Source organism: Nomascus leucogenys, chromosome 23 (assembly GCF_006542625.1).
Source record: "Nomascus leucogenys isolate Asia chromosome 23, Asia_NLE_v1, whole genome shotgun sequence".
Classification (NCBI taxonomy): Eukaryota; Metazoa; Chordata; class Mammalia; order Primates; family Hylobatidae; genus Nomascus; species Nomascus leucogenys.
In genome coordinates this window covers 18,157,221-18,176,173 of record NC_044403.1, presented here as the reverse complement: position 1 = coordinate 18,176,173, position 18,953 = coordinate 18,157,221, and the positions used below count along the sequence as shown (strand labels likewise).

The following is an 18,953-nucleotide window of genomic DNA, read 5'->3' as shown; positions in this document are numbered from 1 at the left end:
CGGCTGGGCACAGTGGCTTATGCCTGTAATCCCAGCACTTTGGGAGACGGAGGTGGGCAGATCTCAAGGTCAAGAGATTGAGACTATCCTGGCTAACACGGTGAAATCCCATTTCTACTAAAAATACAAAAAAATTAGCCGGGCGTGGTGGCGGGTGCCTGTAGTCCCAGCTACTCAGGAGGCTGAGACAGGAGAATGGCGTGAACCCAGCAGGCAGAGATTGCAGTGAGCCGAGATCGAGCCACTGCACTCCAGCCTGGGCAACAGGGCAAGACTCTGTCTCAAAAAAAAAAAAAAAAAAAAAAAAAAAAAAAAAAAAAAAAAAAAAAGACTCTCAAGTCCTCACTTAGAACCTATTTACTAAGAACATTTTTTATCTAGTTTCCCAGCCTATAGATATCAGAAGCCATGCTAGAAGCTCACATGTTATAACAACATGGAAAAGGGACAGGCTTGAGACCCAGTCACATGGAAAAAGCAGCCCTAAATATTCAAAAGGGAGATGAACCTGAATGATTTGGTGTAAAGGTAAAGAGTGCAGTCCCTGAGTTTCACAGTGCATAAGCTAATGTGCACACACGATCCTTTGTCACCAAGAAGAGATTACAGCCGCCACACCAAAGGGAAGGGAATATTTAATATACTTTACAAGTATTTCCCTTAAAAACAATTTTAAATTTTAGTGCTTAAAGGCTTTGACAAACAGCCTAGTTGGAAAAAAATATAAAATTTCCAGTATTCTGATAACAGTAGCTAAATAAAACGTTACTGTTATAACTGGAGGAGAGAGAAATTAATATTTATCTTCCTAAGTAAGTGTTATGGTGTCAGTGACGATAATGATGCAGAGTCTTTCACATGCTGGCTTGGAAATTTCTTGTATGATAATTTAAAAATGGCAAAATCGAGTTACTAAAATGGCAGCATATTTTCACCATTTTCCTTGAATAAATTAATATGTCCTCAAATAAGCAAATTTATTGTCATATACAAGCATAGTTCGCAATACAATTACACCATTTATAAAAAATATTTCTAGAGCATTATAGGGAGTGATATATAGAATATAAGTTTTAAAATATAAAAGTCACCTCTTGATTCTGTCAAAATATCACTATAATTGTCTAACATCATTTGGAGGTAATATCAAAATATTAAATTTGAGAATCTTGATGAATCTGAGGACCCAGGACAGAAAGTGACTCTCCAGTACCACTCCCCATTCCCATGATGGCGTCATTACTTCTGTTTTCTCATATAAACTTACCACAGAATTATTATCATTTTTATTTTATAAATGAGGAAACTGGGGCCAATCATTTGTGACAGACAGCAGCCATTTGGTAGCAGTACCATGATTCAGATCCTCTGGCCTCCAAAACCCCTGCTGCCTTTCCAAGCACATTCAGTAGAAGCAATCCAGGAGGCCCACTATGGTGTCAGACCTGAAAAGTGTTCTCACGAAAAACTGCATGAAACTTCAGAGTATCTAGACTGTGGTCAGTGCGTAAAAAACAGTGTGAACATTCATGTTCCAGTGCACAAAACAGTATCCTCCTATTACAAAGATGTTCATGTACCACCCATGAAGGCAAATTAATTCTTGGAAGATGATTTCAACTCATTTAAAATTGTAAAAGGATAAATTTTACATAAGATGCATCAACTGTGAGAAAACAAACTATATCACAAATCTCTTCTTTACTAAATTTCCAGTTAAGAAGAGACACTGCCAGCCCACACTGTTTAAGTTGCAGATGTGGTTTCTTTCTTCTTTGTGTCTAATACCCACCACTGTCTCTCAACACACCACACAAAACACACACATAGTGCCCTCCCTCTGAGAGTTCTCAGAAAATGCCTGTGGAATGAATGGACAGATGGATGAATGACAATGGAGAAATATGTTCACGTTTTGAAGATACATATAATCTCTTCTTGGTGACAAAGGATCATGTGTGTGCACATTAGCTTATGTGCTGTGAAACTCGGGGGCTGCATTCCTTACCTTTACACCAAATCATTCAGATTCATCTCCCTTCTGAATATTTAGGGCTGCTTTTTCCATGTGGCCAGGTCTCAAGCCTGTCTCTTTTCCATGTTGTTATATCATGGGTACTTCTAGCATGTGATAACAGACGCTATACATAAGTTAAAACTATGCAGACTGGGATGCTAAACACTCCCAAAGCTACCTAAAAAAAAACTTCAACTAGAATCTGTTTATTGCAAAGCTATCTTCAAAGCATGAACATATTTCTCCCTTGTCATTCATCCATCTGTCCATTCATTCCATAGGCATTTTCTGAGAACTCTCAGAGGGATGGCACTCTGTGTATGTCTTTGTGCGGTGTGTTGAGAGACAGTGGTGGGTATTAGAAACAAAGAGGAAAGAAACCACATCTGCAATTTAAAGCCATCTTACTTCTAAGCCCAATCCATTGCTAAGACTTCTCTCTTCCCTATAAATGCTTCTTGGATTTGCCCCTTTCAATCCATTTATTTCTATCTTGTTGTACCTATACACTGCTCATTTTCATTACAGTATACAAAATTGTTACTTTGTAATCAAGTTTTAAGTTATGTGACTTTGATAATCATCTAACTTGAAAAGGGGACCTCACTTTGCTTTATATGTAAAAGGGGGAAAATAAAAATTTATTGCTTAAAAGCTAAAGGTTTTCCAGGCTGGTCTCAAACTCCTGACCTGAGGTAATCCACTTGCCTTGGCCTCCCAAAGTGCTGGGATGACAGGCATAAGCAACCCCGTCTCTACTAAAAATACAAAAATTAGCTGGGCATGGTGGCATGCACCTACAGTCCCTGCTACTCTGGAGGCTGAGGCAAGAGAATCGCTTGAACCCAGGAGGCGGAGGCTGCAGTGAGCCGAGATTGCACCAATGCACTCTAGCTTGGACAACAGAGCAAGACTCTGTCTCCAAAAAAATAAACAAACAAACAAACAAACAGAAAAAAAAAAGTAAGATTTTTCAATCCTTGGATCTAAGATTTTATAAAGTTGCTTCTAATACAATATAAACATTAAAATTTACAGGTGAGTTCTATTTTTTTATTTCTTTCTTAGCTCTCTGACATTAGATTTTAGATCTGTGGTATCTGTGAGAGGATTAATACTCTTTCTCCTTATTAAAAGTCTTTAGGCTAGGCTATTATTAGGTGTCTAATTTGCCATTTTACTTAAATCTCTGATTCACTTATTTCCATCCATATTCATCAAATTCATCCTCAATATGACTACCAGAGTGAGCCAGAACAAATCTGACCTATTACTATCCTGATTAAAACACATCAAAGGCTGCTCATTCATTGTAAACAATGCCTAAATTCCTTAGTATTATTTTCCCAATGTGGTCTACGTTCATTTTTTCAATCTTATTTCCCAATGCACCACCATGCACTCTCCAGTTAACACCAAATTGCTTGCATCTGATTAACTCATTACACTCATTCTGCAAGTATTTTCTGAACATAAATTATATATTAGCCACTATGCCAATAAGCACAGGAAATTCTGAAGTGAACAAGACAAATATGGGCCACCTTCACAGCATTGATAGTCCCTCTTAAAAGGGTTTCATACTGTCTGTACCATCCTCCGACCCCTGAAATTCTGAAGAACACAATATAACTTTCACAGCTCAGCTCAAGGCTCAATTCCTCTATCAAATCCTTTCTGACCAGCCCTCACCACTGCACCTCCTACACACTACCATCTAAGCACATTTAGCCCTTTATTGTAACAATGTGTTTACTAGTCTATTGCACTAAAATGGCACATAGGCAACAGCCATCTCTTAGTCATCTTTGAAATGAATGAAAGCACATAGAAATAAAGACTATGAAGATCATGGCATAGCATACTTAATAAATACTGCACTTAATAAATATCTGTCTACAAATGAAAGACTGAAGGAATTATTTTATTCTTATCAAAAAAAATCTCTTTTCTGTTATCTTCAAGTTATTCTCCAGACTATAAGTCCCTTAAAGTCAGGGATCATATATTGTTGGTCCTGTTCTGTACACGTATTAATGACAAAATAGTTATTGAATACATTCTCTAGATCTACAATTCATAACTATTAGACCACGGTAACAATGTCACAATACTTAGTAAACTGAAACCAACAATAATCAGATTAACAAGTCTATAAAAAGTATAGGCACGTATGGTATTAAATCCATTTTATGAATGTCTGATTTCAGTGATAATGCCAATTCACTAAGAATATAGGTAGAAAAACAATCACAAAACCTTAGAATTGTTTATTCTTACAACAGCCAAGAAGTTGCAGATCTAGATAATGTAAAAAAGAATTCCACAATTTAGAAAACGCTGTTGCTTCCTATAGTACATAATAATGATAATATCAACAATAATAATAGCAAACACATACAGTGTTTTCTACTTGCCAAGAACAGTTCTAAGTATTTTGCATGTACTAACTTATTTAACGCTCACTTCAACCCTGTGAGATACCTCCATTACACAGATAAGCAAAATTAGGCACACACAGGTAAGTTAATTTGCCCAAGATCACTCAGATAATAAATAACTGAATTTGAACCTAGGAAGTCTGGTTCCAGAGTCTTTGCTATTAATCACAATATTATTCTCATTCTTTATTTTTACACAATAAAAGTGTCCATCCAGACCCTATACAAATACATGCCATCCTAAACATATGTGGCAAATTTCAGGAGTCCTTGACTTCTTGTTACTTATGACTTTTTTTTTTTTTTATTATACTTTAGGCTTTAGGGTACATGTGCACAATGTGCAGGTTTGTTACATATGTATCCATGTGCCATGTTGATTTCCTGCACCCATTAACTCGTCATTTAGCATTAGGTATATCTCCTAATGCTGTCCCTCCCTCCTCCCCCAACCCCACAACAGTCCCTGGAGTGTGATGTTCCCCTTCCTGTGCGGCACTATTCACAATAGCAAAGAGTTGGAACCAACCCAAATGTCCAACAACGATAGACTGGATTAAGAAAATGTAGCACATATACACCACGGAATACTATGCAGCCATAAAAAATGATGAGTTCATGTCCTTTGTAGGGACATGGATGAAACTGGAAAACATCATTCTCAGTAAACTATCACAAGGACAAAAAACCAAACACCGCATGTTCTCACTCATAGGTGGGAATTGAACAATGAGAACTCATGGACTTCTATTTTATATCTGAAGTGTAAAAAAATTGTATGTTTATGTGAGACAATCCAGAGAGGGCAATGGGAGTAAGATCAGGGGAAAAGCATAATTATTTCGCAGTGCATAAAGAAATTATGTAACGGCTATTAGATATATTGTAACAATACCCCCCAAAATTCAAGAGCTATGAGGAAAAAGTTTTGTCACCTGTTAGCCCACCACCAACTAGATCAGTCACAAAGATCAACAAACATTATTACAAGTAGTAAACGGGAAAAGCCACCGAGGGCACTGGCGCCATGCATAGGACTTTTGAAAGCACTGCAATATATTTCATCTGTAGTTCTAAGATGTACAACAGCAAGCAGAGTTCATGCCTTTGGTAGTTTTTATAAAAACTCTTCTTTAAAATAATCCTGATTTAGCTATCAATGCCTCATTCCAAACAATATTAAGTGTGTGCGTTCAAACCATGAGTTTGAAAATGTAATTTGTAAAAAGTGGTTAGAAACAGAATTATATCCTATCAAATAAACCTACCGTAAAGGGCCTTTGCACTTGTTTTTGAACCATGTTCTCTGTCCATCTGGGAAAAGGTAGGTGATGATCCGTAGCCACTGTAATAATAATAATAATAACAAAAAAGGTCATTGTGTTGGGTTAAAGTCCAATATAACTAATAGAAACTAAACTAGGAAATAAAAATTCCAATGCACTATAATCACCATGTGTTTAAAAGAACATACTGATGGCCAGGCATGGTGGCTCACGCCTGTAATCCCAGCACTTTGGGGGGCTGAGGCGGGCAGATCACCTGAGGTCAGGAATTCGTGACCAACCTGACTAACACAGAGAAACCCCGTCTCTACTGAAAATACAAAATTAGCCGGGTGTGGTGGCACATCCCTGTAATCCCAGCTACTCAGGAGGCTGAGGCAGGAGAATCGCTTGAACCCAGGAGGTGGAGGTTGCAGTGAGCCGAGATCACGCCATTGCACTCCAGCCTGGTGACAGAGCGAGACTCTGTCTCAAAAAAAAAAAAAAAAAGTAGCTAGGCATGGTGGCAGGCACCTGTAATCCCAGCTATGCAGGAGGCTATCTAACCTCTTGCTACTAATATGTTATGTGAAATAAATAGTGCTTTATTTGAATTTTACTCATTTTTTCAGTAAACATTTTTTTAAGACCCAAAACTTAGAAGAATAAGGACTATGGGAGGGGGAAACAGGGTGCTGTCAATAAAACAAGTACATAAAATAATTATAATAGAATGTGATATCTGGGTAAAACTAACAGATATGACATGTAAAATCAAAGAAGGACTAACTCTTTATCAACATATCTAAGAAAACTTTACTACCACATTGATACAAGCAGAATCTAAATGAATGGAAAGAAGCTCTATAAACAGGCAGAGAATCAAGTGAGGAAAAGGTATGTGGAACTGACTCAAGAAATAGCACAGTGTCTGTGGAAAGATGCAGTTAATGTAACATTCGCAGAATAGACGAATGACTGGAGAAGCTGTGGCAGATTGAGGGCTTTTAGCATCATGACTAAGAATTACATTTTATTTTATTCTCTCAAAATAGTAAACATTACCTGTTATGAAAAAATGATGAGTAAAATATATACCACAATGGCCAATGTCAAATAGTAACATTAATCCTAATACATAAGACAATGGCCAATTAAGTCAGGGTTATGATTTCAAGTTATACCTGGACCCACTGGAATTATTTTGTTAGTTTGCCTGATCTTTTCTAGTTTTACACAGTGGTAAATAACTTGATTAGTTTATACTAAATGACATTTAACCCTTCTCAAATGCCTATATTTTACAAATAACAATAACAGAATGCACCACAGAAATTCAAAGCTCTGAAGTAGATTATATATTCAACCATGAAAAGCAATAATGCATAAAGTACTAGAATGAAACATCTTCCAAGTGTGAGATCAATATAATTATCATAAGGCTATTTACTTTACCATCTTATTCTTATCAGACATAGTAAACTTTTAATAACGTGTTGTAACAAAGACATTACATATTAATGAGGAATGAACTACTCAACAACAAAAGTAATCTTTTCACTAAAAGTATAAAACAATTAAAATCACCAAATCGAATCCCCCCAAAACATATTAAATATAAACTTTTCAACTTACTTCATCTGAGATGGGTACATTCCAAAACTACTGGGATGATTAGAAATATGACCATTCATTGTGTCTTTCACTCGTGTGTTCTAAAAAAGGAAAGACACATAGATTAAAGGCAATAAAAAGGTCAAGACATCTCAGTTTCAAAAGTTATTCATTCAACAAATATGTGTTGCTGCCAAGAATTACAGTAGAAATACAAAGATAAAGATCTCCACCCTTAAAGAGCTCAGGCCCCAGAGGTATAGATGAACATTTAAACAAAGATCCAATTGGAATTTAAAATTAATATGCTAAAATTGTAAGCAAATTTAGGTGAACAAAAGAAAAATCTAAAATATAGTTCTGAGTCCTCAAAGCATATAGACATAATTCTACATTCTGCCCAAACTCATAATCAACTATCAATTTTATGAGATGTTACTTTTACTCTTCCATTATAAAAGTAATATAAACTCATTTAATTTAAAAAGTTGAGAAATACAGAAAAGTACAAAAGCAAAAAGTATCACCCAGAGCTCTATTGTTTACAGAGAACCAGGTAACAGTTAACTTGCAGTCTTTTTGCCTACAAGTGGTTTTCTTTCTGACCTTCCTTCTTTTATTTCTTCTTTCCTTCAAAGCACATTTGACAACATGTGCTTTGTCAAATGCACAAATGCACATGGATACCTCTTTTTTTCAGGAAAGTTTTCATTTACACATTTCTTTTACTTTTCACAAGAAAATAACTTTAAAAATCAGTATCAGATATTTAACCTCAAAAGCCATTTTTAAATCTATTTTACAGATTGAACAAACTTCCTTCAAACAAGATAATTAGTAAAACTTCGTCTTTACCAAATGGAATGGCCTTTTCTTTCTTCTAGATAACACTGCTGTACCCAGTTTATTTCTTTCCACTCCTGGATATTTGGTCCTCTCCGGGTTTTGTGTCACTAAGCTATCCTAGATCCTGTTTTATTTTTCTGACTTTTGTCTTTTCAAATATATTATATTACTATGTCCTCTCAATAACTGTGAATTAGGCAGGACATACCCCAGCTTTATGGGCCAAGGGGGTGAAAGCATGAACAAATATTGATTATTAAGTTTCAGGTCCTGTGATGGATATTGGGACCACCAAAGTGAACCAAACAGACATGGTCCCAACTATAGGGCCAACAGTCTAGTTGGGGGGAACAGATAATGAATAAACGTAAAATTTTAAGTTGTACTTATTACAAAGGGAACATTCATCATAACATGGATGCATATAATAAGGGAACTTAACTCAGATTGGAAGAGCATAGAAAGCCTACATAAAGAAATAATATTCAAGATCTGGTCACTTTGAGCTAATTCTTTCTCATTCTTCAGATCTCAGTTCAATCACAATGTCCTCAGGGGAAGATTTTACTGACCTTCCTGGATAGATAAAATCCCACTATCAGACACTCTCCATACTATAAACAATTTTTCAAAGCATTTATCACATTCGTAACTTTTCCTTTACTTAAATTAATACCTGACTCTTCACTAAACTCTTAGCCCCCAAAAGGCTTGAATTTTTGTTTGATGACTTCTGCTTTTCAAACAAGAAGAAGGGTACCAGGCACAGAATACGTGTTCATTAAATGTTTATTCAAAGAAAGAAAGAAGGAAATCCATGTCCCACTCTTCAAAGAGTTTATTGTATTCTTAGGGAAACAAAGTTAATTCACGTAAAACAAATAGTAAGGAATGAAGTCCCAACATATGTAGCTCTATTTTAAACCTGCTAGAAGTTCGGAGAGGGAAAAGGCCATGAAGACTGTCATTACTTTCTGGAAGGGCTGGGACTTGACCCAGTTCTTTAAAAATGGATAAGAATGGCCCTCAAAACACTGGAATTTAATTCAAGTTTTCCTATCCACTGCTTAAAAGCAAATTTATAAATTAAGAAGCAAAGAAAGATTGGCCTCTGCCCTATACATGTATGTACTTAGAAAATTACATGTATATTACATTGCTGTGCTCCATTTTTGTTGTTTTCCTTCTTCAGTTTATACTTAGATACAATCAGTGGTGTTCTGGTAAACCAATTCTCAGGGTGGGACAAGGCAGACAGCCTGATTTGTAGTGCTTATTGATTTCCATGGTATAAATGTTCCCACCATGGCCAATTTCAAGCAGTCACTGGTTTAATAGCAGCTTACAAAATTCCTAAATTCTTCACAATTGGCTAAGGATCCAACTACAGCACATCATTACTACGTTCTATAATTTGGGCCAGAACAGAGGCCTGGAATAACATTATGGAACTAGAGATAGTCTGGAATTTTAACACTATTCCTGGCACTAATTGGGCTAGGAAAGTCAATTAAGCCTCTGTCTCAATGTTCTCGTCAGTAAAATAGAGATAATTCTTCGTCTTCCAAGCTCACAGTGCTAGTGTAAAGATGAAATGAGATAGACGTGCAAGTTTCTTCCAAAACTGGAAAAAAAAGAAGTGTTCTTTCAAAGCAAGCTGGTTCATTCAGTATATAAATTAAACCCCCAGGGTTTGTGCTGATTTTGATCTGGTTTGCGTTTTAAAACCACAGCAGCTGGTTTTAATGAAAAGTGATAGCCACAGCATCTCATCTTTTCATGTTTAATTCTTCAAGACAATCAAATAAATGCATGGTCTCTGTTTTGTTTTAAAAAGTGATCTGTTAGAATAAGAGAACATTAGAAAAGGGGATAGAAAATGGCAATTTGCTAAATTGAATTTTAAATATAGAAACTTTTTGTCATTTGGCAATCACAGTTTCACTGATCACGGTGGCTCATGTGGCAAATATGGAGGCTTTCAAATACCCAGTTTAAGCAATTGCAATGTATACCATGCAAAGGAAACAATTACAAATGTCTTTTTTTCCATTAGGCTTTTAAGACATACCCAGTTTATACCCATATACACCATATACACAATTTAAAATAATGATCAACTCTTAACTCAAAAATTGTTTTTATTTTTACAAACTGTTAAAGCAACCTAAAAACTAAAGAGATAAAGGTTTTTTTAATCGCTTTTAAGTTTAAAGACTCACAAATGCAGTTAATCACACTAACTACATAATTCTACTGAAAGTATACACTAAAGCCATCATAATAGCTACCATCTACAGTTGGCTCTTGAACAAGAGGAGGTTGAACTGCAGAGTCCACTTATAAGCAAATTTTCTTCCACCTCTGCCACCCGGAGACAGCAAAACCGACCCCTCCACTTCCTCTCCCTCAGCCTATTCAACATGAAGACAACAAGGATGAAGACCTTCATGATGATCCACTTCTATTTCATGAATAGTGAACATATTTTCTCCTCCTTAAGATTTTATTTTCTCTAGCTTACTTTATTTTAGAATATATAATACATATACAAAATATGTTAATCAACTATTTGTATTATCTTAGGTAGACAGTAGGCTATTAGTATATGTTTTAGAGGAGTCGAAGTTACACACAGATTTTCGACTGAGTGGGGGTCAGCACCCCTAATCCCTGTGTTTGCTCAAGGGTCAGCTATATTTGATTTTAAGTAACAGCATCACTTTCCTTATGAAAACACTTTTAGTAAGTCATAGTTACTATAATTTTATCTTTATTTTCTACAGAAAATAAAATTCTTTGGCAATTATAAGGATACAAATGATAAATTTCAGATCTAAGTTAAGCGCATCAAAAATGTAACACACTATAATTTTCAAAAAGAAAGGAAATGGAATATATAAAAAATGACTGTAAGAAGAAATAAACAAGGCTATAAGGCTAACTCGGCAAATTAAATTTGTATTAGAAAGTTTTAAGACTCTCAAATATAAGTTTTAGATTCCTTTTACTTACTCTTGCTTACATCTCATATCAATTTTCAAATTGGTAGATGAGTATGTGGTCATGACTCGATGTTAGAAAACTACCTACCCAATCTTGCTGCCACATAATTAGTAACTCTCTGCATATTTAACTGTCCTTCAAATGACTTGTGTTCTCAGAAAATATCATGGATGTTTTTTATCTACGGAAGTGTGTTTTTGTGTGTTTGGATATGATATTGAAACATCTATGTCTAGGTTTCAATTTAATTTGATTTATGTAAGTTACAACCAAGTGGGAGGGGGTATTATCATTACTTAGGATTTTCACTAAAAGATTAGTGAAACTTAATTTCTACCAATACTTTGTGACATTGTCTACCAATGATTTTGCTTCAAACATTAAAAAAATAATAATCTTCTTTAAACCTCTTAAATCATCACACATTCTGTCTCCTGCAGTGTCTTCTAGAGCAATCACGTTTTAATATCTCTTACCAGTACCATTGGTAAAGATGGCACCATGTATTTTTCTATGTTATTTGTTCGAATATCAATTAACAAAGAATTTTTATGTGTGAATAAACTCAAAAAACTAATAAGGATATTAAGCTTTTGTAACAATAATGTCGTTAATGCCTGTGAAGGTATCACAATAATTTCTAGGCCATATAGAAGAACAGTATTTTCTCAACACCAGTATCCATGTAAATGGAGTAGTTTTATGCCTTTGAATCAACAAAATAAAATCACTTAAAATACTTAACTTAGTTCCTCTTTCTTTATGACAAAATTCTTAAGCTGTTTATAAATTAAAACATAATTTTGGGGAAAGTCTATGATCAAATCAGAATGTTGTTTGCTTAACAAGTGGCTGAAGAAAACTACTTAAAACAAAATTTAATATGCAACTTTAGAAAGAACTACTTTAGCACTAATTATGTTTGCTATTGTGATGGATTTCATAGGAAGGCCTAATACAGAAAAGAGCCATAGATATATTCTAATACTACTATTGTATTTCCCCCCAATTCTTGTCTATTCCCTGAGTTGCTACGATGACATCATCAGCACACATGTACTACTGGATGCTATACTATACATGGAAATTACTAATATCTCAGTTCAAAATGTTGTTGATATTTTACTGACTTGGGAAACTGCTAATTTTAAAAAGAATCACTTCCATTTGTTGAGTTTTAACCCTGCATCAGGTGTCATGCTAAATGCATTCTACTGTCTTAATCTTGACATTAGTTTTTGAAGGAAGTACTATTCTTCATTCTCATTTTATAGATGAAGAAATTGAAACAAAGAGACCGCCATTTGTGTGGTATTTTGAAACTTAATAAAAATCATATAGTGCCATGAATGAGTGAAAAGTAATGTCTTATTTGCATCTAAGGTAAAATCATAGGCAGAAGTGAACACAAAGGAGAAAGGGAAAGAAAACATTTAATGAGCCCCCACTTCATAAGACATTTTACAAATATCACCTCACTTTATCCTTAAAACAACATTATCAGCTAGTTATTGGCTCTATTTTATGGGTGAGATGACAACCTCAAGGCGGTTAAGCCATTTGCCTAAGTGGTAATGATACGGAAGGGAAGGGAGTGGTCCCTTTAAATAATACAGAAGTGGGGAAGGGAAGTGCTGGGTAGAGGAAGGCGTGGTCGCTGGTTAGGGCTCTACCCCCATGGACCTAGATGAGGACAGGCATTTTTGTTTTCCTGTCCAAATGTTGCATTTCCCAAGACCACCCTGGCCTGCCACGCCCCCATCCTGTGCCTATAAAAACCCTGAGACCCTAGCAGGCAGGCACATAAGCAGCTGGACATTGAGAGGGGCACATGCGCAGCGTGCTGCAGGCCACGGACCGGTAGAATGACGCGGAGTTTGGAGTTTAGCTGGGACAGCCGGATCCAGGGGAAAACCATCTCCCTTCTGGCTCCCCCATCTGCTGAGAGCTACCCACTCAATAAAACCCTGCACTCATTCTCCAAGCCCACGTGTGATCCGATTCTTCTGATACGCCAAAAGCAATAACCCCAGGATACAGAAAACCCCCTGTCCTTGCAATAAGGTAGAGGGTCTAATTGAGCTGGTTAACAGAAGCTGTCTATAGACAGCAAAACTAAAAGAGCACCCTGTAACACACGCCCACGGGGGCTTCATCTGTAAACATTCACCCCTAGACACTGTTGTGGGGTTGGAACCTCACAGCCTGCCAGTCTGCATGCTCCCCTAGAGGTCTGAGCAGCGGGGCACTGAAGAAACAAGCCACACCAGCATTGCATGCCCTGCGAGGGGGACAAAGGAACTTTTCTTGTTTCAGTAACACAAGAAGCTAAAATTAGAAGCAGAACTCAAACTCTGATCTGACTGACTTATATTCCGTTTTTTTTCAATAAGTTACACCATTGTGTGATAGTTTGACCATTGTGTGCTTGCCAAAAGTTTTCAGTTTTATTCACTCTGATATGCAATTATATTCTTTATTCTAATCAACTCTTCTTAAAATAAGGCATTAAAAATGCTAGTTTTCGGAAAGGAAGAGTATTTACTGAGAAAACTAGGATTAAATATATTTTTAATGCTAAATATCCTTTTTCCATAACAGCACCACATGCTAAATTAGTACAGTTCAACATACTTTACAAAAGCAAACAGAAAAAGACCTACCAGGGCCTGACATAAACCAGCTGGGTGGGAAGATGGAAAAACATACTCTAAAAACATCTTTTTAAAAAGTTTTGTTTTGTTTTCAATTGACAAATAATAGTTGTATGTATTTATAGGGTACAATGTGGTGCTTTGATACATGTATAACTATGAAATGATTAAATCAGGCTAATTAGCATATCCAACACCTCAAATATTTATCATTTCTTTGTGGTAAGAACATTTAAAACCCTCTCTGTAAGCTATTTTGAAATATACAAAACATTAGTATTAACTATAGTCACTGTGCTGTGCAATTGGTCACCAGAACTTATTCCTCCTAACTGAAACTGTACCCATTGTTAAGTGAAATAAGCCAGGCACAGAGATTTCACTTATATGCGGACTCTAAAAAAGTTGGATTCACGGAAGTGGAAAGTAGGATGGTAGTTAGCAGAGGCTGGGAGTTGGGGAAGGAGGTGGACCAGAAGAGGAGAAACGTTGGTAATATCATCTTCAATGAGACTGAAATGCCTGAATTCAAATTTCATTCTGGTGTATTAAATGGCGTCTAAAAATAGTAAATCATAAAACATTACAGGTACAGCAAGAAGAGCTGTAACCCACGGATGAGATATAATATTTTAATATTTAACCATCCTGACACCACATGATTACCTTCCTCTGCATCACCTAGAGCAAAGGACATTAAGCAGCAAACAAAATACTGCAGGTGACTCACTGCATTTCCGTACAGCTCCTTAAGAGGATCAATCTTTTCTAAAATGTACAATATATCTTTATAAATGCTTACAAGCTACAAAGTGGAAAATGGTACCTTTAGGCAACTGCTGTACTGAATTCATCCCACTTTTCTAAATCATAAATACATCTCCCGAATATTACTACAAGTAAAAACTTAATTGTTAAACCACATGGGACTTTTTTAAAAAGCATAAAAATTCTATTTTTTTAAAGGTTAACTAAATCTTTCTAGTGTATTATAATGCACATACACTGCCCCCAAACTACTTCTCATATATTTTATTGATAGTCACTATTTCTTATCTCAACTTCTTCTCTTCCTGCCTGCCATAATATTCTAACACTGACTGCTTTGATAACAGAACACAGAGGTATTATATCTTATCAAGGATTATCCATTGTTTCAATTTGTCTGCTCTATTTTAGCAATACATGGTTTTACAGATCCAATGGCCAGTAGAATGATTATATGGGGGAAGGTAATTGCTTTCTAACAGAATATTTTGTATGCTTTTCTAGGTGTCAGACTGTATCAAGAGCAACATGCGTAACTTTATAAGTCCATGAAAAGTTCACGACTAACCAGGTAAGTTAAAACCCTCAATTCTTAACTGCTCCTTCTTCCTATTATCCTATGCCTCTTAACATTTTGCTCACAAAGATAAAAATGTGATCTTTTCAAAATACTATTTTTCATTTATCTTCAAGAATAGGGGCAGTCCTAGTAGGCTGCTAGGAAGTGATGCAACAAAGAAGAGTCAAGACCAAACAAAAAAGTCAGTTCCACTAACTGTCTACACTTGGCTGAATATAAAAAAACAAGCCAGATTGTCACTAGGTAATCCTACTAAGAAAACAAATCTCTAGCACCTCATCCAACTCACAGAAAACCCAGGACAAACTTTCCTTGAAGCTTTCCTGCTTAGAAAGAAATTTTAGGGGGGAAAAAAGAGCATCTTTAAGAAAAGACCACATTATAGGTAATAGAAGACAGCAAAGTATGAAGTTCAAGGGCAACTAGATTAGGGGTGGATCTAGAGGATAAAATCTCCCGCAAAGAATGACTAGACCAAAAAAGGCAAGACAGGCCGGGCACAGTGGTTTACTATGCTTGTAATCCCAACACTTTGGGAAGTCAAGGTGGGGGTATCGCTTGAGGCCAGAAATTCGAGACCAGCCTGGTCAACATAGTAAGGTCCCATTTCTACCCATAAAAAAAAAGTAGCAAACAAGAAAGAAAGATAATGACTTTTAGAAATGTATAGTATAATGGGGCAGAGAGACATCAAAAGTAGTACTATACTACTTTTTTTTAAAATGTACATGATTTATAGTACAATGTGGCAAGTAGAAAGATAGTATGCAAGGCCTGTACCTAGGGCTGGAAGCGGGAGACATTCAGTTCATAACTGCCTTGCTTCACAGGCTGTGATGCAGGAGCTGAGTAAGCCAGAAGGCAGAAGAGAAGAGCAAAGGCAGGAGATGGCTTTGGACACTTAGGAAACTGTCAGCAGTTTGGTAGGAAGTTATGAGGGATGACGTTGGAGATGAAGCGAGAATCATATCACAGAGGACGAATTACAGATACACCACATTTTTGTGAGACTAAAATTCAGTGTTTACTTATTGTATCTACATAAATGCTATTCACAGTATACTAAGAATACCCTTCCATTTTTATACATTTGTCTTCTATTTGTTAATAATTATCTTTACCCCCCAACTCTTAGTGTTCCTATGTCCCCCTCATTAATTTTATTACTTTACACCACCAGAAGTGGAGCCCTCCTTTCAATACATTGAAGCACTACCCATTCTATCATTACTCTAACATTTCTATCTTTCTGCAGGCTTCTTTCCCAGATATATGACTGCTCCACTTTGAACTGATTACTCTCTAAGGCTCCGGACAGCTTTCATCAGGGACAGCTTTCATCAGGGGATCCACATTCCTCAACACCCTGTGTATCCCCTTCATGTTCCCCCTGTCTTGGAGCCTTGCTTCCTGGATCCCGGACCTCCCTCTTTCCATGCCTTTACTTTTTTATTTTGGTAGGGCACATACTTTAGGGACTTCCTGAGAAAGAGTATTAGAAATGTACATTTTTGAAACTTTATATGACGAAAAATATGTTTATTCTACCTTCATACATGATGGACCATTTGTCTTGGTTTCAAATTGTAGATTGAAAGAGGTTTTTTTTTTTGTTTTTTTTGTTTTTTGCCACATAATTTTGAAGCCATTGTGGTTCTGTCTTCAATGGCCCCTGCTGAATATTAGGGGCCACTCTGACTCCCAATTTTTTTGTACAGTGCCTGTCTGTTTTCTTCTGTCTGGAGTCTAGGATCTTCATTTTTACCCCGATGTTCTGAAATGTTATGGTGCTATACATTGGTATGGGTGTTTTTTGAAAAATTCAGCATATTGGAAACACAATAGGCCTTTTCAAACTTGAAAATCATTTTCTTAAAGTCCAGGAAATTTTCTTTTGCTATTTCTTTGATAGTTTCCTTGCTATATATACTTTTCCTTTTTCTAAAAAATTCAATTGCTCAGAGTAGGACCTCCTGGTCTAAGTCTCTACTTTTGTATTTTCTCTTTTGCTTTTCATTTTGTAATTTTTTTTTCTACTTTCTGGGTAGCTTCCTCTTCTTTATCTTCAAAAAACATTTTGAGTTTCTTATTTCTTCTATCAGTTCCATTTTTCAGGAGCACATTTTTTAGAACCGAAAGCTTCCTTTTCTTACAGTGTCTATACTTATTTTCTGATTACAGTATATTCTCTGATCTTTCTGAGAATATCCATGATAATATTTTTAAGTTTTCTTCTCCATTCATTGTCTCTTCATGACAATTTCCTTGTTTTTGCTAGGTTTGTTTTGGCTTCTGGATTGCTTTAAATATCAGGTGATTACTGGTTATTACTCATATTGAAGATGAAGCCCTAAAAAGCTGGCAAGAAAGTCAGTGTACATGGGTGGGGCTTGTGAACAAGTGGGCTTCACTGCACAGCAGTCCTGTTGGTAGACCCCAATCATCAGTGTCTAAGGGCTTTTGCATAGATCAGTCAGGTTCTCCAAGGAAGTATCTTCCAATTCTATGTTTAGAGAATGTAAAGCTGACTGCCAAAACTTTGGCAATAAGTGGAAGAAGTCAGCCAGGGTGTCTTGCTGTTTAGTAAGCATTTCATTTCATCTTTCATCCTCTGTCTGTGCCTTGGTATCCCCAACTGAGTTCTCTAGTTCACATTCTCCACAGAATAAACTACTGGTTTTACTGGAGTGTGAGGAGGCATCTGGGATCCAAGTTCACTTTAAACACATGACTAATACATCCTACTATTCTCAGTGCCACTCTCACTGTTGAGTCAGTTGGAGGTTCTGAAGTGAAAATAAGGTTGCTTCTCAATGTCTCTCAATAGTAGCTTAGGTTTCAGCATGTAAAGACTTCTAGGTTAATCACAATTATCCACAGGCTTTACAGAGTCCCTTTGTCTCACTGGCTTTCTGCATTTTAAAAATCCCTTTACTTTTTATTTAGAGGAAGTGAAATAAATGCATATACCACCATGGAATACTATGCAGCCATAAAAAGGAATGAGATCATGTCCTTTGCAGGGACATGGATGAAGCTGGGAACCACTGTCCTCAGGAAACTAACACAGGAACAGAAAACCAAACACTGCATATTCTCACTCATAAGTGAGAGCTGAACAATGAGAGCACATGGACACAGGGAGGGGAAAAATACACACCAAGGCCTGTCAGATAGAGGTGGGGCAAGAGAAGGGAGACCATCAGTACAAATAGCTAATGCATGCGGGGCTTAATACCTAGGTGATGGGCTGTTAGGGGCAGCAAACCACAATGGAACACATATGCCTATGTAACAAACCTGCACATTGAGCACATGTATCCCAAAACTTAAAGTAATATTTTTCAAAAAATGAAACAAATGTATATGCTTAGTCTGCCATTTTTCTGTAGCATATTTTCATTGTCTAAACGTTAAGAAATATTTGTCAATGAAAAACCCAGATGAAAAATTCAAGTCACCTCTAATGTGAACTTGAGAGGTTCAGGAGGACTATGAAATATGAGTACAAGTTTATACTAAAAACAAAGCTACCATAACAACCAGAGTGAAAGTAACACAAAAAAAAAAAAATGAAGGAAATTTACATTTGATAAAGTCAGCTGGTATTTTGGTAGTATATGTTTAACTACCTATTGTTATTATAACAACAAATTCTGTTTTCAAATCCCAGAGAGAAAACAAACTCTAAAGCATGGAAGTGAGGCAATATCCCCAGTTAAATCAGACACTACTGTTCATGAAAAGCTCTTGCTTTAATTG

General features: G+C 36.2%; 1 protein-coding gene across 3 annotated transcripts in view; it reads right to left on the bottom strand.

The window, feature by feature from the left end:
• Positions 1 to 18,953, bottom strand: part of EPS8 (epidermal growth factor receptor pathway substrate 8) — a 177,220-nt gene that overhangs the window by 65,010 nt on the left and 93,257 nt on the right. For all 3 annotated transcript variants that reach the window (XM_030804826.1, XM_003265550.4, XM_030804827.1), the window contains exons 2-3: positions 7,359 to 7,438; positions 5,727 to 5,803 (exon numbers count right to left, since the gene is read on the bottom strand). In XM_030804826.1, coding sequence (XP_030660686.1) covers positions 5,727 to 5,803; positions 7,359 to 7,417 — 136 coding nt within the window. In that variant the 5' untranslated portion in view covers positions 7,418 to 7,438. The remainder of the gene's footprint in view (positions 1 to 5,726; positions 5,804 to 7,358; positions 7,439 to 18,953) is intronic.